Below are 23687 nucleotides of genomic sequence, written 5' to 3' on the forward strand. Positions count from 1 at the left end.
CAAGGTAGATCCCCTGCAAATATTTTCAGAGTTGAATGAGTGATTTCATCACTGTACTTCCGTTTGGTGGAGTGTTTGTCCACGTGCATTCTTCTTTCTGTTCCTTTTAAAATCTTACATCATGTTTCTGTCTGAAGAAAGTTCTTACATGCTGCTAATGTTTCCTTCTTTGAAATGATCTCCTGACCTGGCCTTGGCTTTCATTTAGTCCCATCCCTACTAATATCGGTTGAGTGTGGAGGTCTGGAGTGTAGTCTTCTGTATCAGACAGACCTGGGTTTGAATCCTGGCTCTGCTATTTTCTCACTGTGTGACCCTGGGCAAGTTATTAATCTCCCCAAACCTTAGTTCTCCCACCTGCAATCCAAGAACAGAAACGTCTACCTTATAGAGTATTAAGGTGGCAAGGAGTAAGAGATGGTGTCTGTAAAACAGCCTGTGCCTTGCCTGACGTATTGTAAATGCTACAGTTGTTAATCTCATTTTCCCTCAGTGCCTACTGCTAACCACTGGTTCTGTGCTTACCACTGAGAACACAGATTAACTGGATGCCTTTCAGATCTCCCAATCCACATCTGAAGTGGCTGAGCACAGACCTGCGTATGGGGGTGAGGCAGGACTGACTCTCAGACCTCAGAGCTTGGAGCAGAGGCGGAAGGTAGGATGCGGGAAAGGAGGAAGGGAGGAGAGGGGAGGCCAAAATCCCAACCCAGGTGGGTGGATGGTCCAAAAAGGATGGGCAGGTGAGAGTCTTGGAAGAGCAAGAGCTTGGAGACAGGAGGCCCAGGGGTGGCAAGTGAAGTCTGGAATGGGCCCTGAGCCACAGGCTCCTTTAGTAAAGCCTTGGGACCTCCAGCGTAGTGGGAGGGAGGTGCTGAGGCTGGTTAGACACTGTTCTCAAGTTCAGAGTCTAGTAAGGGAGACTGATGTATAAGCAAACAAGGATAAGCATGTGTGCAAAATCCAGAGGCAGTGTAGGGGAGGGACACATTGGGGAGGGGGGGAAGCTGTGGTGGGCGTGGCAGGAACCAAGGAAGGCTTCCCAGAGGAAGAGCCTAGGAGGATGAGAAAGAATTTAGTGCAGGTGAGGGATGGGGTGGGTGGAGGATTGGGATATAAAAGGGAGAAATGAAGCAGAATGGTGTGTCTGGGTGCTCTGTAATAATCAGGGCTTTCCCTGGCTGTCAGGGGTGTGTGGCTGGGCTGCAGGGACATTTGGGGATCCTCCTCCAATGGACAGGTCCTTGAACAGTCCTGGCTCCTATTCTGTACAGGGAGTCCGTCCCACTTAGTAATATGAAGCAGGCAACCATCCTCTCTGGCACCCCTGTTCCCCTGGGTCTGGGTGGTCCCGGTAGAAATGCTGGCTTTGGAGTCTCACAGAACTCTACTGCTTACCAGTCTGGGGCACTGAGAAACTTCCGGAGCCTCTCTGAGCATCAGTTTCCTCATCTGTAAAACAGGGATAAAATGGTGCACACCTGATAGGGATGCTGTTATATTTAAATGAGATAATGCATGTAAAGGGCTTAGCAATAGAAACCACTACGTACATAGTAGTAAACATCTAATCATTCATTCTTTCATTCATTCATTTGCACATGCGTTTGTTCACCATTTAACATCAGACACTGGGAACACAGGGATGAACCAGGCTGTCCCTGCCTGTAAGAAGCCTGTGTTGAGTGTTTGTGTGGGAGGCAGACAAATAAACAGATGATTACTGTGCTGTGTGAGTGTGTTCAGTGCTATGGCAGAAGGCACGCGTCAAGTGATGATGAGAGCACAGGTGATGGGCACACTGGTTGCCAGGTTGCCACGATGCTGCTGCTGATGCTGGTGATGTTGATCAGAGCCTGGACTAAATGTGGAGGAGAGGGCTTCAGTCCCTAGAAGCCAGATCAGGATCGGTCTCAAAAGTCAAGTCAAGGCCGTTAGCCCTTATACTGAAGGCCATGGGAAGCTACTGAAAAATCTCAGGCAGCAGAGAGACCTGGTCCCATCTGCATTCAGGAAGGTCACTCTGGCCCCAGCGAGAGCAGCTAGGAAGCTCTCCGGCTCCCAGTGAGGAATAATGAGGTCCCAACAAGAAACCGAGAGTCCCAATGAGGTTGAAAGTCTATGATCCATGGTACCAGGGCAGTGAGAGGGCTGGACTGGTGAGAGTTTTTGGTCAGAGTTTGGGTTATCGAAAATCTCTTAAGGAATATTTAATGTTTCTCTTAAAACATGCAAAAAGTCTAAACAATGGGACAGCCGATTTCATCACTCATATTTATTTATTTAGTTTTGAGGGGAGATAATTAGGTTGGTTTATTTATTTATTTATTTATTTATTTATTTATTTATTTATTTATTTATTATTTTTTAATAGCGGTACTAGGGATTGAACCTAGGGCTTCGTGCATGCTAAGCATGCACTGTACCACTGACCTATACCCTACCCCCTTATTTATTATTTAAAATAATAAGGCTAAGGCTATTAGCCTCAGCTAAGTTGGTTTTTCCCACTAAACGTTTCGAATATCCCATACTGTGTTGCAGAGAAGTATGATTTGATCCAAAACTGTCTTTTCCTCTCCTGATGCATGACATCAGATTTGCCATGTCTGAAACCTGGTGGGTATTATTGAGGAAATCAAGGAGTAAATGTCTGGACGGTCCATTTTACATAGGAAGTGCTTTAGAAATGTTGGGTTTCTCTGCTTTGTCTGAACAGTGTCCAGTGGAGTTTAAAGTGTCTGTTAACTCACAGATTTGCTGATCGCATTCTCGACATTGTCCGTAATATCTTGTATTTGGTGCTGGGTTTTCAGGAATGAGTGTCATGGGAACCCTGCAGTCACTCACCACCTTTCTTTTCTGTTCCTCAGCTCTTATGTCATTCAGATGTTTCTTTATTCTCCTAAAGTAAGGAAGAATCTCAGAGAGCTTTCCAGAACTCTGTTTCATTGCTTTTAGTAGCCTTCGGCACCTCTCTCATTCCCTGGGTCTCTTCTGTGGGCCTCATCTTGTTTCTTTTCAATTAAAAAAAAAAAAAGTGGAGGTACTGGGGATTGAACCCAGTACCTTGCACACACTAAGTACACACTCTACCACTGAGCTACGCCCTCACCCCCTGCCCCCCCCAATGTGGGTCTCATTTTGAATCGGAAGTTAGGTGATGCCTTCCTCAGGGTTTTCATTATATATATTCAGTATCCTGGGTTGAAAAGTTAACTCGTGTGTATTTCTGGTCTGTGCCATGTATACCTCTGTTTCTCCTGTGTAAAAGAATTGTATGAAATATATTTTAATGAAGTTTTTTTGATACCACATCAAGCCTGTTTGACCCAAAATAGTCTGCATCTCTGGGCTATAAATAAACGGCTATTTGTTCTGGGACATCTCCAAATTCCAAGAGCTCCGAAAGCCCTGCTTCTTTTTTTTTTTAATTTTTTAAATTTATTTTTTATTGAGTTATAGTCATTTTACAATGTTGTGCAATTTCCAGTGTAGAGCACAAGTTTTCAGTTATACATGAACATACATATATTCATTGTCACTTTTCTTTCGCTGTGAGCTACCACAAGATCTTATATATGTTTCCTGTGCTATACTGTATAATCTTGTTTATCTGTTCTATATATGCCTGTCAGTATCTACAAATTTTGAAATCCCAGTCTGTCCCTCCCCAGCTCCCACCCCCTTGGCAACCACAAGTTTGTATTCTATGTCTATGAGTCTATTTCTGTTCTGTATTTATGTTCTTTTTTTTTTTTTAATTCCACATATGAGCGATCTCATATGGTATTTTTCTTTCTCTTTCTGGCTTACTTCACTTAGAATGACATTCTCCAGGGACACTCATGTTGCTGCAAATGGTGTTATATTGTCGGTTTTTATGGCTGAGTAGTATTCCATTGTATAAATATACCACCTCTTCTTTATCCAGTCATCTATTGATGGACATTTAGGCTGTTTCCATGTCTTGGCTATTGTAAATAGTACTGCTATGAATATTGGGGTGCAGGTGTCTTTTTGAAGTAGGGTTCCTTCTGGATATATGCCCAGGAGTGGGATTACTGGGCCATATGATAAGTAAAATAGACTTTACTTTCTGAGAGAAGTTTTAGGTTCATAGCAACACTGGGCAGAAGGTACAGAGTTTCCCCACAAACCCCTGCCTCTACACATGCTTAGCTGTCCCCAATATCCACATCTCCACACTTGATGGACCTACAGTGACACATCATTATCACTCAAAGTCCATAGTTCACCTTAGAATTCACTCTTGGGGTTCTGCATTCCATGGGTTTGGACAAATGTATAATGACATGTGTATCTACTATGTATTGTAGTATCATACAGAATAATTTCTCTGCCCTAAAAATCCTCTGTGCTCTGCCTAGTCATCCTTGCATCCCTGCAAATCTCTGCTAGCCCGTGATCTTTCTACAATCTCTGTAGTTTTGTCTCTGCCCACTTGTCATCTAGTTGGAATTATACAATATGTAGATTTCAGATTGGCTTCTTTCACTTAGTAATATGCATTTAAGATTCTTCCATGTCTTTTCATTGCTCAATTGCTAATTTCCTTTTAGTGCTGAGTAATATTCCATTGTCTAGTTGTACCATAGTGTATTTAATCATCGATCTACTGAAAAACATTTTGGTTGCTTCCAGGTTTTGAAAATTATGAATAAGGCTGCTATAAACATCTGAATGCAGGTTTTTGTGTGGATGTGAGTCTTCAAGTCCTTTCCGTAAATACCAAAGAGCATGATTGCTGTATCATATGGTAGTGTTAGTTTGAGTCCTTTTTTCTGTTGGTTTTATTGAGGTATGGTTGACCAAAAAAAATTGTAAGATTCTAAATGTGTACTGTACATTTAGTTTTGTAAGAAACTGCTGACCTATCTTCTAGCATGGCTGTACCATTTTGCATTCTGACCAACAGTGAGTATTCCTGCTGCTCCACATCCTCACCAGTGTTTGGAGTTGTCAGTGTCTCAGATATTGGCCATTCTGATAGGTGTGTAGTAGTATCTCACTGTTGTTTTAATTTGCGTTTCCCTGATGACCTACGGTGTGGAGCATCTTGTCACACGTTTATTTTCCATCCTGTATCTTCTTTGAGGAGGTACCTGTTGAGGTCTTTCCCCATTTTTTAATCAGGTTGTTTGTTTTCTTATTGTTGAGTTTTTAGAGTTATTTGTCTATTTTGGATAACAGTTCTCTATCAGATGTGTCTTTTGCAAGTAGTTTCCCCCATTCTGTGACTTCTCTTCTCATTCTTTGACAGTGTCTTTCACAGAGCAAAAATTTACTTCTAAAGTCCAGTTTCTCAATTGTTTCTTTCGTGGATCGTGTCTTCGGTGTTGTATCTAAAAAGTTATGAAGCCCATGCCCATCTGGATTTGCTCCTATGTCATTTAAATTTTCTTAGCAATCCCTCCCCGTCTGTTTTGCGAACCCAGGGCTTAGAGAAGTCAAGTTACTCTTCAGTGCCACTAAGTTGGTAACTGGTGGGACTAATTCAAACACAGGTCTGCCAACCTCCAAGCCCAGCCAAGAGGCTGTCTCTTTCATTCCACGGCTGCTGCGTCAAGAACGACTCTGCGTGGAGATCAGATTGGCTCTCTTCTAGAGTTGGATGAGGTCTCTTTTAACACTGAGATTCTAGGTCACAGCTTAGAGCACACAGAAGAAAGGGCACTCCCTTCACCTTTTTGACCCTAAGACCTGCTACTGAGTTTTGTCTTCATGTGCCTGAAGGATGTGCCTCCCTTTTCATTTTCATTCATTTTGAGAAAGGCAGCTCACTGTTGGGGGTCCTCTAAATTTTTAGCTGAACTAGACCATTGCCTGCCTCACTTTTTACTGGTGGAATTTGAGAGAATCTGGGGGAGACAGTGCATGAACAAATGGAGAATTAGTGAGGTTTACAATGTTGTTATAAACTTTATGATGTGAGCTGATTGTTTCATGTAGCCTCATAAAACAAACTGGAGATGGTGGACGGTGATTACATCACCCCCTCTGCCTTCTTGACAGAGATGAAGTCTTCTTTAGTGCTTGGGATTATTTCCTGATGTTCCACTCAGACCAGCCCAGTTTTCTGATTTTACTATGTTCCTTTAATGGGTATAGAGAAAAAAAGAGGAGATGGAGGCGGGGAGGAGGAGGGGGGAACTCTTCAGTCCAATGTATAGCCCTGCCATTTGTGGCAAAGATGAATGACTAATGTCAGAGCAGAGCACCAAAACTTACAGATACAAGCCTGTTTGGTTTGGGCAGTAAATAAATAAGCCAGTTACACATTTCTTGGATGGCTGGCAAAAGTTTTGTCATCAGAGCAACTACCATATAGAGCTGGCTCTGCTTATACAAGTTGTCAGCCTCTGTCCCAACCCCCAAACAACCCAAGGAGGAGGAGCTGGGCCTTGTCCATTTCGTATTTGTAACTAGCTCTGAGTGAGGGGGAGGGACAGGCAGGGTTGCCTCCTGCTCAGGCTGCTGGCCTGCGTTAATCCACAAATGCCTCGGAAGCAGCAAGCTGACTGCATCCTCCTCTTCACCTTCCTGGGTCTGTCTGGGCTGGTTGGTGCAGTTACCAGAACATACCACATCGGGATTGTGGAAGAATACTGGAACTATGTACCCCAAGGGAAGAATGTTATTACTGGCAGAAGTTTCGCAGAAGACAAGTGAGTGAAATTGGAGTTCCCGTGGACTCCGCAGCTTTGGCCCCTTTTTGACCCTGCTTGGGGAAGGTGGTGTTCCTTGGGTGGCTATCGTGGTGGTGAGTTGACCTAAACCAGCGGGAAGGGTTTGGTGTTTGCTCTGAGAGCCCCAGCATGGGCAGGTGTGAAATTTGGAAGAGATATTCTTCGCTCCATCTATTCACAGCCTTGTCTGTGAGGAGCCATGTACACAACCAGGTGTTTTGAATAATGGCCAATTTTCACTAGGCATCACTAACAACTTTCAGGGGTTCGAGGTTCGCTTTGTTCAAAAAAAAAACAGTGAACCTTTGAGAGAAAAATTTGGTAATTTCCAAGAATTCTTTATAGCACAGGGAAATATATTCAATATCTTATAATGAAAAAGAATATGAAAAAAGAATATATATGTATAACTGAATCACTATGCTGTACACCAGAAACTAACACAACATTGTAAATTAACTATACTTCCATTAAAAAAATAAAAATGAAGCCATATAACTGGTTTTACTGAAAGAAAAAAGGAATTCTTTACAGTTGACATACACAGTGTTTTCTTTGTTTTTATTTTTGGAATGAAACATCATAATTTGAGATACATATGCTATAGGTTGCTACATTTTGTTTTGTTTTGCAATGTTTAACAGAGAGGGGCAATTGTTGTGGATTTGGCTGGTACTTAGAGAGTTTCCTCGAGTCCACTTAGAAGTGGCTTCTTCGCTGGTAAAAGGTGTGTTCTGGCCCTAACTCATTCAATCTGAGGGCAGTGTTTACCACAGAGCCCATGGTATAGCTGGATGAGATGGTGCTGGAATCTTCTATGCCCCTGATCTTGTATTTTTGCAGGAAATAGCTCTTGCTCCCCCTCTTCCTCTCAAGATGTTGTGTCTTCAGTCTCTTATCTGTTCCCTGGAACCTGGAACACATAAGAGATTTAAGTCACCCTCTGGCTCCAGAAACAGTCGTGCAGATTTTCAACGTTGTAGTTCTTAGAACATCTTTTGAGGTGTTTTGGTAAAACAGTCATATATTCAGATGCTTGTTCCTTTCCTGATAGGCAGAGCCCTGTGCATTCAACATCCGAGTTCCACTCTCTAGAGATGAGATTAGTTGCTAAGATTCATGGAGTCTGCCAACAAGTCTTTAAGAGCCAGGTCGCCCTCTGGGGAAAGATCAAAGATCCAGTTGGCTTGGACACGTGGCTTCCAGGTTTCTGAACAACGCGAAAGGGGCATAGTCATGTTTTGTTTATTCAAAAAGGATGATGCTCATACCAGTCAGGCTACCAAGAAAGAGTTTTCCTTAAGCACCGTACCAGGAAATTGAATGTGCAAGGGGCTATTTCCAGAGAAAGCTCTTGGCTTCTTTCAGTCTCCCATCTGCTGACCATTGGTGGTGGTGGTCTCTGTTGTGACAAACAGATATGGGGTTGAAAGTCTCCCCTAACGACCGGTAGCCTTCCCTAAACATAGAGCTCTGCTGGCCTCAAAAAGAGCTCAATGGAAAACGATCATCGTGAGCAGCTACTGGACGCGAGACTATTCAAGACGTGTACGCTGAGTGTCATGGACATAGTCTGTAAACTCAGTGTGATACTGGATTGCCTTTCCATAAACACAGAGTTCTTTCTCCTAAAATACTCCTGTCAGCATAGCTGTTTGGTAGCACTTATTCTGACCCAGGGACTCCGCCAGAGACCATCGCTGCTCTCAGGTTTTATTAGACCCACCGCACAAACAAGGAACTGAAGCTCTGAGGTGAAGAAATTGGCCAGAGCTCACAGAGTAAAAAGCAGCACCAGACTCACTTTGCTTTGGCTTCAGAGCCAATTATTTTTTCACCACGCAACCTGTTTGTTGGCAAAGGTGATCCTTTCCCACTGAATGGAACTCAGCTTTGAGGGAAGCCAGGATTCCAGTAATAAGAACTTTCTAGAAAGACCCAATTCTGTACCAAAGGCTGGTTTAGTCTCACTTGTCACTCTTTCCAGAGAGACACTGAAAACAATCACTGATGCCAGTAACCAAACTGGTTACCTGGGTTCATTCAAAAACCCAAAGTACTTTAAATTACTGAAATACTAGAACGCCACTTCCCGCAAGGCTGGGTGTGGGAAGAGGTCAGGGGCTCTCTGCTGATGATTCAGCTAGAAGATGGTGCTTCGAAGAAAGTACAATAAAATATATGAAAAGAGTTACGGTGAGAAAGAAAAGGAGAAAAAGAAAGAAAATGGGCATGACTAAAACAGAATTTGGCGTCAGATTAGAGTGGCTCCCTGTGAGAGGACTCCTGCCCCTCAGGAGGAACTGGCACATTCGAGGGCATTCCGGGAGTGCCAAGGTCCCCACGTGTTTCCCTCCAGTGTGTAAAGGGGCAGCGTTTATGCAGGGCCGACTCCTGACTCTCGAAAGGGGAGCCTCCGTGAGGATGCGATGCGTGTTGGCTTTTATCAGCAATCACGGCAGGAAGTGCTGCTGGTGTGGCGGGCGGCTTAGGGCGAGTTCCCAAGGAGGCGTGGGTGTGGCTGGCTGCTGACTCTTGTTCGAAGACCACAGGACACAGGTCTCAGGTGCCACAATTCGCAGGTGTCCTGGGAGCCACAGGTGACACATGCAGCGATGCCACAGTTATGGGACATATATGGAGTTCACTGTGTATGCTGTGTTGTGTCAGCTCCCCAGCAGCAAGGGGGCATCTTGGGTGATGTGACTGCCTCTCACTCAGCTTCTGCAGGATGAGTGGACAGCATTTCTGAGGACACTCTGCCTTTAGGACATTCAGACCCAGACAATTTCCTGATACTTAGAAGTCCATGACCGCTGGGTGCCTCGTATCCCACCATGAGCAGAAAGAGCCTGAAATGGCAATCAGGAGACCTGACTTCTATTCCTTGCTTTGCCCCCAGCTCGCTATGTAACCTTGAAACAGGTCACATAATCTCCCTAATTTCCTTAATTTGTGGGGGAAGAAAAGGGAGTTGAAATATAATCCCTAACATCACCTGAGAAGTATCATTCCAAGGCATCAGAAATAATTTTCGAAACTGAAGAAAAAACATCCTACCTGACTTACCAGTTCTTAGAAAGATTTTTACAATGGTGAAAGAAAGGAGAGAGACGATTTGCAAGTGTTCAGCCTAGGAATCAGACATGGAGAAGGACTGAGAGAGGAGATATGTGACAATTTTTGAAGTATTCTGTATTTTTCTTTACCCATCCAGTTTTTTCCCCTGTTCTTGAACAACTATCTCCAATTCTTCGCTTCACCTGCAAAGTTTTTCCCCACAGCCCTGGCTTATTCTGATCAGTTTCCTTCCCAATCCCTCCTGGCGCTTGGTGTCCTTATCTGGCCTTGGACACAGCGTTCCCTTCTCTCTGCTTTGCTCTCTGGCAGTTTGAGGTACATCAGTCACCTCTGCAGCTGGAGGATGAGGGCCATGGTGGTGGAGGGGCAGGCCCAGCATACTCATAATAACCCCCCTCCCTGCACAGAGCTCTGTCAGTGACAATAACCCACGGACGACGGAGCAGGGCTGGTCACCTGGAATCATTAAAGTAAGAACTAAGCGCTCTGTCAATTTAGTTGTTCTGGTTGCTGTATCTCTGAATGAGCAGAATCGGCAAAAATTAGGGGAAAAGGAAGGTGAGTGCCAAAATTTCAGTGATGGAAAAAAGCTTGGAAACCAAAATTAGGCAGTGCCAAGAGCCTAATAAATCCTGATTCACGAGAAGGAGTTAGGAAAGAAATTGAAATCATTTCACCCAGATGCTGTAGCAGTCAGATGGTGCAATTTAACTTTCTGACCTGTTACCTTTGCTTGATAACAGGGTTCAAAAATACAATTAAGGAGGAAGTTATAGCTCAGTGGTAGAGTGTGCGCTTAGCACACACAGGTCGTAGGTTCAATCCCCAGTACCGCCATTAAAAAAGTAGGTAAACCTAATTATCTCCCCCTTCCAAAAAAAAAAAAAAAAAAAAAAAACAAACTCAAAAGACAAAACAAAACAAAAAACTCAAACCAAAAAATAATTTTAAAAAGGAGTCTAGAGTTGTGGCAAAGACCTCATATTAAAAAAAATAAACAACATAACAAACAACATAACATCATGGAATATGACAATAAACATAAAATAATTTCAAAATGTAATAAATAAATAAATGAATGAGTGAATAAATAAACCTAATTATCTCCCCTGGCCAAAAAAAGAAAAGAAAAGAAAAGAAAATCTATCTATCTATATATATAAAGACTGGAAGCACTAATGTTACCTAGGAAGTATTGGATTTAGGAGTTATATTGTATTTAGAAACATTTTCTCCTGATGAATATATTCCTCCTTTTCCCCTTGGACTTAATGGGGACACAGGGCTCCTTTGATTTGCTTGGGGATGGTGTCAGCATTTGATTCACTCATGCCAGTCTAGCTCATAAAGCACTTAATTAAGGTGTGACTGTGCTTCGGTGGTAAAGCCTGATGTTTAATGGAACCAGAGTGGGTCACTTTATTTAAAGCTACAGTTCTCACCCAGACCTCCTTTAGCCAGCAACACACATGAAGCCTTTTTCTTCTCAGTGAAAGGCAGGGGTTTTCATGGATATGAACTCTCAGGCAGAACTACACTTGGACATGAGTGAAATTGACCACTGCTCAAACCCTATGTTAGGGTCCACTGAGGGAGTTTACCCAGTCACATCACTATGGCAACCCAGTGGGTGGCAAAGGGTTTTGAGCACCCCCTGTGAGCAGTTAAGGACAGCCCTGTATGTTTATCTGAAAGAAGAGCCAACTGAAGGGAAGCAGGTGGGGGAAGTGAAAGGCTTTTGTAAGCTTTGAAATAAAGAGAAGGATACCACCTCATTACAGCTTGATCTTAGAGAGATGATGACTTTCAAATCTCAACTTCTATCTTATCAACAGGAAAAAAATCCTATGTTGGGCATGATGCCTTGACAATCTCTTGGGGTTGCTGTTATTCCCTGTATCAGTTAGTGATTGCTTTGGGCTGCCAGGAGAGACAAGAATCGAGTGGCTTAAACAATTTAGGGTTTTGTATACTCTTATGAAAGAAATCCAGAGGTGGCCAGTCTAAGGCTGGTGGGACAGCTGGCATGATAGAGTTTCAGAGGCTTTCTATGTTTATGACCTACCATCCTTAGCATGTGACTTCCTCCTCGGGGAACTTTATGGTCACAAAGTGGCTGCTAGAACTCCAGCCCTCACATCTCTGATCCAGGAGGGAAGAGAGGAAGGGGAAAGTTAGAAAGGGCATAATTCCTACTTCATCAGTCCTATAAAGGGTTCTCATGGAAACCCCACCCAACTAATTCTATTTACGTCTCATTGAATACTCAAATCCACAAAGGGGGCTTAGAAATACAGTTTTTTAGTTATGTGCTTTTTGGCCTGAACAAAAGCAGGATTTGATTCTGTTACTAAGAAAAAAAAAAAGGGGAGCATGAATACTGTAAGGCAGCTGGCAGTCCCTACCACCCTCCCCTACCTAATTCTCCCCTTTTCCCAACCTTCATGAACACCTTCTTAGTCTTCCTTTTCCCTTTTTACCTCCAGATAGTGGGTCCCCAAGGCCTGGTTAGTGGGCTTTGAGAGAACTCACAGACAACATAATAGCTTACTGTCATCAAGTCCTTTGTATGTTCCAGGCTTTAATTGTCATTAAAGCTTTCAGTGCAGGAGGGTGACAGATCTCCTGCCCTGGTCAGGAGGACCAGGAGGCTCAGGGAAGGTTTCCTCAGTAGTCCAAGTGGTCTAACAGAGATGCCACGGCAGCTTGGACTGCTGGTGAATGTGCTCAGGGGTTGCTCTGGGATCAGCTGAGAAGCTTCGAATTCTTGTTCCACTGACTAGGCAAGTGATTGAATCTTTCTTAGCCTCAATTTTCTCATTGGTAAAATCGGGATAATGACAGTACTTGCTTCTGAGGTGTATTAGTTTCCTGTGGTGGCCATAAGAAATGACCACAAACTGGGAGGCTTAAAACAACAGAAATGTATTCTCTTCCAGTCCTGGAGGTCAGAAGTCTGAAATGAAGGTGTTGGCAGGGCCACACTCCCTCTGCAGGCTCTAGGGGAGAATCCACTCATTGTCTGTCTCCACTTCTGGGGGCTGCTGGCAGCCCTTGGCTTGTGGTGGCCTCACTCCAGTCTCTGCCTCTGTCTTCATATCACCTTCTCCTCTGTGCATGTCTAATTTCCCTCTTAGAAGAGTGCTTTTGGTGGCATTTAGGACTCACCTGAATAATCTGGGATCATCTTATCACAAAATCCTTAATTACATCTGCAAAAACCCTTTCTCCAAATAAGGGGATTAGGATGTGGACTTACCTCTGGGAGCCGTCATCAGCCACAGTGGGTGTCAGGAGGCTCACATGACAGGAGATCTGTAAGTGCTCAGACATGATGCCTGGAACTGGGTTAGCACTCCAGAAATGTCCGTCATCATGGTAGCTCTCCTGTCTCGAGGGGTTCTCTGAAAAGCAGGAGCTCTGTGGGAAAGAGACCTCAAATGTCAGGTTTTCCTTATTTCTAATTAGAGCTTTGCCAGAAACAACCATCAACTCCCATGACCCCCACTGATTGAATGCTCACTCTCCCAGAAGCCGTGCGTAAGGCTCCACATCTCTTCTACCCCTCACAGTGGCTGCGCCATGGTCAGTGGTTGACAGCTGAGGAGACTGGGGTTCAGAGAAGTTAAGTCGCTTCCCCAAGATCTCACAGGGTCAAATTGGGGTGCTGGGATTCAAGCTCATCTCTTTTATTTCCATTTTTTTAAACTGAAGTATAGTTAGTTTGCCATGTTGTGTCAATTTCTGGTGTACGGCAGAATGCTTCAGTTATACACATGCATCCATGTATTTCTTTTCTTGTTCTTTTTCATTAGGTTACTACAAGATACTGAATATAGTTCCCTGTGCTCTACAGAAGAAACTTGTTGTATATCTATTTTATATATAGTAGTACCTGCAAGTCTTGAACTCCCAATTTATCCCTTCCCACCCACTTTGCCCTCTGGTAACCATCAGTTTGTTTTCTATGTCTGTGAGTCTGTTTCTATTTTGTAAATAAGTTAATTTGAGTCATTTTTTTTAAGATTCCACATATGAGCGATATCACATGATAGTTTTCTTTCTCTTTGTGGCTTACTTTACTTAGAATGACAATCTCCAGGTCCATCCATGTTGCTGCAGATGACATTATTTTATTCTTTTTAATGACTGAGTAATATTCCATTATGTATCTATCTATATAGGCCAATATCACTGATGAACATAGATGCAAAAATCCTTGCCAAAATATTAGCAAACAGAATCCAACAACACATAAAAAAGATTATGCATCATGTCCAGGTGGGGTTCATCCCAGGGACACAAGGGTGGTTCAACATACGCAAATCAATCAATGTAATACATCACATCAACAAGAGAAAGGACAAAAACCACATGATCATCTCAATAGATGCAGAAAAAGCATTTGATAAAATTCAACACCCATTTATATATCTATCTATATATATATCTCACAACTTCTCTATCCACTCGTTGTTGATGGACACGCAGGTTGCTCCACTTCTTGGCTATTATAAGTAGTGCTGCTGTGAGCATTGGAGTGCATGTGTCTTTTTGAATTAGAGTTCCCTCTGGATATACAAGCCCATTCTCTTTTCCCTTGACCGTGTGGATTTGTTTTTAACATGCCTGTGTGTGTTCTGGGGAGCTTCTGTGGAAATGAAGTGGGAGAAGGGAGAACTCAAGACTTAGGTGATACCAGGGGAGCACAGAGCAGTGTGTAAAGGAGCCCATCACTGGATGGGATGGCTTTAAAAATGATTATTCTAATTAAGAAGGGTGTGCAGTGTGTAATCACCATCTTCACCTTTCCTTTTGCCCAGTGGCTCTTGTCCCAGTCTAGTCCTATTTTCTCCTTGGTGAACCACATCCCATCTCAAGCTCAGACAACACCTCTGGTCCTTATTGTGACTGTATGATCTCACATGTGTGCTCTGACCACACCTTCTGCTGATATTACTTTGCAGTTCATCTTCAACCCATATGCCCCCAATGTGCATTCAGACATACAGGCTCTATACAGTGTATGTGCCCCTTCATATAGAAAACTGGGTGTTGCTGTTTATTCACCAGTGCGTATGTTCTGTCTTCCCAATCAGCTGGGAAATCTCTGGAATACAGGGACTGAGATTCATATATCTTGACCCCAGTTTCTAGTTTAATGTCCCATATCCAGTAGAGATTCAGCAACAGCTTGATGGTTGAATGAATGGGAAAATCCCACTAAATGATCCAGGTTGTGGGGGACGGTGCAGATGGTGAGGGGCACAGCCCTGTGAGCTTCAAACTGCTCAGGACCTAACCTACAGTCCACCTCTGCCCTGGTGAGATGATTCCCACAGGCAGGTCTGTTCTGACCATGGTTCATCTTGCCTGCATTTGGAAGGTGTCTCCCTTCACAGTATTGCCCCTGGTCTTGGCAAAGTGAACATTTGGTCTTCAAAGCAGTTGACAATGTGAAACTTCCCAGGCCCGTGGCATTCCTTCCCAGCAGGAAATAGACATCTCCTCAGCTTGAGTCAAAGTGTTAGAATGTAGGTTGGGGATGAATCTGAGGGGTAGTGATTACTCAGTTGCTCACAGTGGGCCATCCTGTGGCTACACGAAACAATACACAAGCCACCAGCAAGGCATTCTGATGAGTGCACTCGAGCTGAACCAGGAGCCACTTCCTGTGGATGGCTCCTTGAAGTCACCCACTTGCTTTGTTCCTTTGGGAAGATTTGCATCTTCTAAGGCACCTAGGAGCTGTGGCTTCTGTCCTACTGTTTCAAATGCATAATGTATTCTTAGGGATAATTTGCTGCTTAGACACTGAAAAGACTTTGTCTTACATCTACCACTCCCCTACCTTTGCCACTGTCAGTAGTTCCTCTGGATTTAAATAGTTCCTATGGTTTGAAATAGTTACTATAGTTTTTATGCTAAAGATTTTAGAAATGTGATCTCCAAACTTGCAGGTATATCAGAATTATATTAGTTGGAATAGGTCATGTTGTGCTACAGTAACAAACAACCCCCAAGTCTCAGGGGGATGACCCCACAGAGGTGTATTTCCCACCCTCTTGGGTTCACAGAGGGTCACTTGACTCCAAGACAGCTGTCTTCCCCAGGAAAACTTGCAGCCAGGCAGCTTGGATCTTGAGCCCTCACTATCTTCACTTGAGGCTTCCCCTGCAGCAGAGGAAGTGAGGGTCTTGTAATGGCAATGAAATGCCCTGGCCCAGAAGTGACACATATCACTTCCACTCATAGCCTATTTGTCAAAATCCCATGGCCCCACCTACCTGTAAAGCTCTTTGCTCTCCCCTTCTGCTGAGAGGAAAGAAAAATCAGAATGGGCAAGTGCCGGAAGGCTCTAGGAATTGTTTGGTTATCTGGGGGAGAAAAAAGATGCCACTGGCCCTGCCACCAGAAAGTCTGATTCAGTTGCCCTGAAGTGGAGCCTAGGGATCTAAATATTTAGCAGATGTCCCATGTGGTACACAGGTGGACATTTAGGAACAACCATGTTAGAAAACCTAATTCCCTCTTGGAGTGACCATTGGCTGTTGAGGTGGTAAGACTGACACACATCTAGGAATGTGCAAAACAAGTCGATACATAACTCGGTACTAAAATATGCAGTACATGCAATGTGTTGTAGGAGGGCAGCGAACACTTGCCCTCCCTCTGATCTGATATGCTCGCCTTTTGTTTGGATGGCTCTGCCAGACAACTCATGGTAAGGAACTTTTGCTCAGCATGCATTTGTGCGTGTGTATGTGCATGAGTGCATGCTTGTGCTGGGAGCCCAAAGTAGAGAAGTGAGGAGGGTCAGATGTCCATCTTGCCCTGCAAGGTCTGTTGGAATTATAGGCTTCTATGAATAACCTCATTATAGCTCTTTACCTGTCAGGCTGAGCCTAGAAAAGACACCAGGGATTCTGAATCGACTCCTTGCTCTGTCATTGACTTCCTTGGTGACCAGTATAAAGCCAAGCGACTCTGCTTACTCTGGGGCTAATGAGCCAGCCTGAGGCTGACTCAGTTCTTTGCTCTTCCTCCTCCTCCTTCCGAACAGCCTGTTTAGTTAGGACTTGTATTCAGCTGCTAGTTAAAGAAGCCTGAAGAACACTGGCTTAAATCTATTTATTAGCTTACACAAAAGAAATTCATAAGTTTGCAATCTCAATCTCAGGGTCCTTTCCTTTGGCTTTCCACTCGACCATCACTAGGGCGTGATTCGTCATTCTCTCAAGACGGCTGCTAAAACTCCAGTGATCATGTCTTCATTTTGCGCGTGGATAATGGGAAGGGCAAGGGACAGAGAGGGGCTCTCCCAGTGGACTCCAGAGAAGTACCGCGGACTGACAGATGCTTACCCCTCATTGGCTAGAACTGTGTCCCATGACCATCCAAGCTGCAAATGAGGCTGGAAAACACAAGAGCCTTTACCCTAAAGCCCCGGGTCAGGCGTCCAGACTTTCTATCCTATCCCCTTGCACGGGGAAATGTAGGCGTCTGCCTTGTGGAGCCGAAGAGGTGGACTCTGGCCCCTGGGCAGACACATGTTGGCTAAGTGGATACACAGAGGCAGAAGGCCGGTGTGCACAGACCAGAGTGTGCCCAAGACCTCAGTCCCGAAGCTGAGACAGAACTTGGACTTGTCAGCTTGGACTGAGCAGGGATTCTCTTCCCTCCAAGTCAGGGCACAGGCGCTCAGCACGCCAGTAGGGGACGGAACGCTTGCCCTCATGGCACGCTGTGTGTGGCAGCTGCGTTTTCAGAGGTAGATGGCATCCAGGAAGAGATGGCCCCCTCTGTAGCCAAATTGCCTGGACCCCCTTTTCTAAATAAAATGTGAGCTTGTTTTATTATGACTGTAAATATGATGTTACGGAGGAAAACACTGCCCCGGCACAGAAGAGGGTGAATGAAAGTAAACTTCTTGTCTCATGGCCCAGAGGCTATGGTTTATGGTTCCTCTGGCTGCTTTCCAAATGTTTAATCTGTATATATATACAGACACACACACACACACACAATGTGTATATATATACACATTGTTTAAAAAACACACAAATGGGATCATACTTAACATGCTGCTCTGCAGTTTGCTTTTTCCATTTAGTCTCTTGGTGACCGTGCCACATTGCCACTTGTAGGACCACCTAATTCTTTTGTTTGGCTGAGTGGTCTGAATGTGCCATTATTTTGTTTCCCCAGGCACCAGCCGAAGAATATTTCCGACTTTCCAGGTTTTCGCTACGAAAATCATTGTTGTCATTCTCCAAGCCTTTTGGCAGAATTCCTGGTCCCATGCTCGGGATTGGCAGCTGAACCTGGCATCTGGGGGAGAGAGAGCTTTGCTGCCCCTGGGAAGATGGGCCCTATGACTCTAGAGTGCTGGCCTTTCTCTGGCTCAGCCCATCCCTGGCTCCCTGTGGGCACCTGAACCCATGGCTTCCTCCTTTGTCCCAGGAGCCTGCCCCGATCCTGACTCCACACCAGGGCAAATCCGGGCAAGGCTGACATGTGTGGGTGTGGGTGCCCGGGCAGGCTAGTAATCTGGTGCTCCAGGCAGATAAATAACACGGGGCCCCTTCAACTGATATTTGCCAAAACACTTGTTCGACTCTTATCTGGAGGAGAGGCTGAGCACTGAGAAGAGGAGAAGGTGGCCTGGTGGTGGGAGTTCTCACCTTCCCCTTGGTCACAAGAAGAAAGAGCCCACCCTACCGTTCACTGGGCCAGTCCTCTGGGGAAGGGATTTCAGTGGCCGCCTGTTACTGGTTGAGCCCATCCCCGGGGGTCTCCTCCCTCCATCTCCCCAACTCCGTCTCAAGCAGCTGATTTTGTTCAAACACATTACAGTACTCTCCCCAGAGAAGTTCTGCAAGTGTTCGTTTTCTCTACCTTCCATGTCACTTCCAGTGAATTTTATCCCCACAGTGATGCCTCCAGCTCCCCAGTGATGCTGCAGTGCCCTTTAGGGCTGAGGCCCAGCTGCCCCACCTCTTAATCTGGCTCAGTTGAGGACCCCTGGAAGTTCTCCTGCCTCCAGGGCCAAGGCCAGTCTTGTTAAAAGGAGCTTTACCGCTGACGGTCTGACCGTGGCCATTGATCCTATTAGGTGGTCTGGGGCAGGCCGGATGCTTCAGCTGGTTAGAATGAGGAAGTGGTAAGGTTGCGAAGAAATGGCTTTGTAGCTTGACTTGTAAACTGTGCTGTGTTCTGTTTAAATGCTTTTCTTTTTAATTTTGTGACGCTGTAAGCTTCAGTTTATAAATTACAAAAAAGCAAAGTTGGTGTAAACCCTATTTCTCAGCATCATCCCTGGGAGAGAGAAAACACGTGAAAAGCTGCTTGTGATTCCCTGAACCGACCTCTGACCCACCCCCACTGACCTCTGACCCCTTTGCTCAAGCCATGCCTTCCACTTGGAGAGCCTGTCGTCTCTCCCTCTCTCCCAACTGCCCAGAGCATTTTGTTCTCCTCTTACAATTCTCATCCATCTCTTTTGTGTGGGCATCATTTTGTCCCTTTCTCTTGATCATAGACTGCCCTCTTCTGGGGTTGCGTCTTGTTCATGTTTTTATGCAAAGCAATACCTAGCCCTGCACCTCGCATGCTTTAGGTCCTCAACCTGTACTTGTTGGAAGTCAGCAGAATCATTTTCAAGCTCATCCCAGGACTGAAACAGAAGAGATGTATGTGGGATTCCCTGGGAGAATTCTCAAAGGGGTCACTTGTGCTGATGGGGACAGAGCCCATTGCAGCAACAAGGAGGGTCTTCTGTTTGATCCCCATCTGAGGTGGTCGTGTAAGTTGCAAAGGGCTTGATCCATCATGGGGACACAGTCACACGTGGGTATAAACTTCATACATTCTGGTCCAGGAAATATGTCTACCTCAGGAGGACCACTGTTCCTGGTTGTCTCCGGGCAGTACAAGAATGTGGCTCGGGTCCGGTTACATTCTGAACCCCAAGTATCTACGGGTTTGTAACTCTGACTACTGATGTCTGAGCCAGGGACCTGGGACAGGTCAAGGGTGCTTGAATCAGGGCATCTGCTGAGGGTTCTGACTCAGAGGAGGGAGGCAGGGTGAGGCAGAGGAAGAGTTGGTACAAGGCAGTCTGGAGGAAGCTGGGAGGCTGGAGTTGCCTCACACGACTTTGGGCTGCCATATCACTGAGCAGATCCTCCAAGGTCTTTTACATCCAACTGGTCTAACCCGAGAATAACTCTGACACCCTTTGTGGATCTAGAATGAACAGAACTGCAAGAATTGCTTATTCTGACCCGTAGTGACCTGCCTGGCTGCTCTGCTAAAGACACTGGATCACACCCTTTAGGAAAGGCCAGGATAAGTTTCTGTTGGGAAGAATTTGAAAAGAGAGAGAGAGAAAAAAAAAACAAAACAGAAAAGGGTTGGGGGCAGGGCACAGAAGAGTACAAAAGAGAAGTGCTGAATGACACCTTAATATGTAATGGTTCTTAATACTTTGTTAAAATGAGTGATTGAATTATTAGAAGTAAATGAAAGCAAATAGAAAGTATAATAAGTGGGAAAAATGAAAAGGAATATAATGATGGAACTAAGTAGGAGCTGATTAGAGGGAAGAAAAATTTAAGCAAAATTTAATAAGAGATTAGAGGAACATACAGGTCCCTGGCAGATTCTGCCCTTAGATTAGCCATATGGTTGTCAGAAGTCTAGACTCACAACACCAGTTACAAAAGCACAAGAAAGATCCTTCACCAGTCCCTAGATTCCTTTGGATTGAACCAACCAGCCACTCTGTGCTGTCCCTGAACTCATCACTGTCCAGGGTGTCTTGGTTGGGAGAAGAATTACACCAATTGGCCAGGCCTGGGTCACAGGCCCTTTCCTGGCCAATGTATGAGGGGACCTGGTGTGCTGCTAGGTTAGGCTGGGTCACTTGCTCCATTGCTGGAGCGGGGCGTGGAGCCCCACCCAAAGCATACAGAGTGCGAATGGGGAAGGCGTGCTCTTAGACCAAAGAGTGGACTGTGGGTGCCCGTGCTCTTAGACCAAAGAGTGGACTGTGGGTGCCCAGTGGACAGAACTCCAGAACGTCTGCTGTATCAGCCCTTTCCATCGTCTTTGCTTGGGTAACTCCTCTTTGGTTCTTTGAGACCATATTTAGGCATTACTTCATCTAGGAAATCTCCCCTGATCTGCCTTACACTTCAGATTAAATGCCCCAGAACGTAATCTGTGTTCTCACAATATTACCGAACCAAACTTGGGTCCACTCACTGGATGTGCAGTAAAGCCAGTCTACTGACACCGGGCTGTGGTGAAGGAGAGTACATTTATTGCAGGGCGCTCAGTATGGGGCCAAGCAAGACCGGCAGCTCATGCTCAAAAGACCCGAACTCCCTGATGGCTTTCAGGGAAGGTTTTTAAAGGCGAGGTGAGAGAGAGGGTCATGGGGTGTGTGATAAGCTCATGTACATCCTTCTGATCGGCTGGTGGTGAGGTGATAGCATGGTGTTTCAGGAGTTAATATCATCAACCTTCCGGTTCTAACTGGTCTGGGGTCTACATGCTGGTGTTCAGCACATAGTTAACTTCTTCTGTCTGGTGAGTGTTTTGATATCTGCAAAACAACTTAAGGATATCGCTCAGGATATAATCCACCGCCCTTGAGGAGGAACTCAAGGTCCCTGACCTTCTTTTATGGCCAACCAATTATTTTGTCTTTCTTGCCTTTTTCCTTCATTTCTGCATTTTCTCACTTCTCTGATTAAATTTTCTCTTTGGAGCTTGGGGAAGGCCTAGGAGGCTAAAGCTTTCCTACAAATAAGAGGCTGGGATATAGGGAGTCTGTCCCCAGGGAGGTCTCACAGAGTCCTGCTCGGTTTCAGTAACTCTCCCTTCCAGAATGAGAGCTCCTTCAAGTGTTTCCCTTTTTAACTTTGTATCCCCAGGACTGAATACAGGGCTTGAGATACTGGTTTATTGAATGACTGGGGGGAATGCATGATGCACGTGTGCAGGAGTGTGTGCCACAGTGGGACTTGCCTCTCGCCCCCAGAGAGGCCACAGACAGTGGGACTTGCCTCTCGCCCCCAGAGAGGCCACAGCTACACTGGGATGGCCACCCCCAGGAACTTTTGCTCAAGCAGAAGCCGGTACGTCCGGGTCTGGAGCTAGGGTCGGAGCCCCACACTAAGCACATAGACTGAGAGTGGGGACAGGGGTTCCACCTCTCAGGAGAAGATGGTATGACCACCTCCAAAGCGGTGTCACCAGTGTTGTCATTGTTTTAGGCTCCCAGACCCCAGAACTGAGTCCCCCTTTCACCTTGGGGCCCCAGGAACGCACCTGGTCACATTAAGTCCTAGAAGACTGTTATTTTTTTTTCGCATCCTTTTTTTTTTTTTTTTTAATATTGCACCACACCCTCCTGGTCTCCTGACAGCCTCCCTGCCCCAAAACTTTGCTCTCCCCTTTACCTGACTCCTATAAAACTTGCACATCATTGCCATAAAGCTCATCCTTAAATACCAATGATCATGTCACCTATTTAATGAAAAACCTTAGTGAGTCCTCAGTGCTTCCAAGATAAATTCAACCTGAAATTACAGTTCATTATCAGTCTTCCCCCAGATATTACTTTCATCCATATTTCTCACTCCTCGGCTTCCAGACCTGTGCCCCAGCCTGTTCCCTGCTTCCCCCATCACCTGTATCTCTTCCTCCTCAGTGCTCACACTCTGTACCTGCTTAGTGTCCTCACTCTTCCATTTTGTTATCCAACCCTACTTCTCCTTAATTTCTGCACTTCTTCATGAGCTGTTTTCTGACCTCTTTGACCCCCAGAAATCATTTCCTTCTCTGAACTGATAACATTCCTAGAAAAATAGAGCCTGTATCCATTGCCTCCACCTCTCAGTGGGCATTTACTCAGTCATATACTGCCCTATGCAGTTACATAATTTTTTCATTATTAGATCATAAACTCTTTTACTGAAAATAAAGTTAAGTGCATAGTAGCATTTGTTCAATGAAAAAGTGAAAGGGATTGCATTGAATGAAGAGGGGCAAACGGGCAACGTGACTTTAAAGTATTTTAGTTTTGTTTTGGCTCGGTTGTGAGTACTATTTGTGCTTTTTGGCTTGTCACTTAACTGTCTTAGCCTCTGTTTCCTCATAATAAATTGTGGGTAATCTTACCAACTTTCAGAGGTTACTGGGTTGTGGTGAACACCAAATGAGAAATCATCCTTGCAAGTACTTGATGAACTGTTATGGTAACCTGTGAGGATTTCTCTTTTAATTTCAATGCAAAAATATTTTCCTTCTTATTTTTAGACTTGCAACCTTATTTCTCGAAAGAGGGCCCAACAGGATAGGCGCTCTTTACAAAAAGGCCATTTACAGGCACTACACAGATGAGACCTATTCCACGGAGATCCCCAAACCCCCCTGGCTTGGATTCCTGGGCCCCATCTTGAGGGCTGAAGTGGGTGATGTGATCGTCATTCATTTAAAGAACTTTGCTTCGCGACCCTACTCTCTGCATCCACATGGCGTTTTCTACAACAAGGATTCGGAAGGTAAATATCCGTCTTCTATTCTTGGTGTCTTGTCTCTCTCTCCGAAGGAAGGCTACTGTCAGTTGCAGATAAAGGGATTCTAAGAGCACAATGATTATACACGTTCTTTCATCTGCTCCCCGCCTCCTTCTCACCCTGTCTCCATCTGTGTCTCCCTCTCTCTTCTTCCTTTTTCCTTTCTCTTATTTCCTTCCTCCCTTCTTCATCATGCTTGTTTATGTTGCTACAGAACTAGGTGCTGGGGTCCCTTGGCACGTGCTCCACCATGGCCCCAGAAGCACACGAACTTTCTTCCTTGTCCATCAGTCATGACGGGGTCCCA

At 45.0% G+C, this 23687-nt stretch overlaps 1 protein-coding gene across 2 annotated transcripts in view; it reads left to right on the forward strand.

Annotated features, from left to right (window-relative positions):
* The first annotated feature begins 6519 nt into the window (after positions 1-6519).
* Positions 6520-23687, forward strand: part of HEPHL1 (hephaestin like 1) — a 70485-nt gene continuing 53317 nt past the window's right edge. For both annotated transcript variants that reach the window (XM_010988902.3, XM_010988903.3), the window contains exons 1-2: positions 6520-6689; positions 23121-23365. In XM_010988902.3, coding sequence (XP_010987204.1) covers positions 6520-6689; positions 23121-23365 — 415 coding nt within the window. The remainder of the gene's footprint in view (positions 6690-23120; positions 23366-23687) is intronic.

Source organism: Camelus dromedarius, chromosome 12, assembly GCF_036321535.1.
Source record: "Camelus dromedarius isolate mCamDro1 chromosome 12, mCamDro1.pat, whole genome shotgun sequence".
NCBI lineage: Eukaryota > Metazoa > Chordata > Mammalia > Artiodactyla > Camelidae > Camelus > Camelus dromedarius.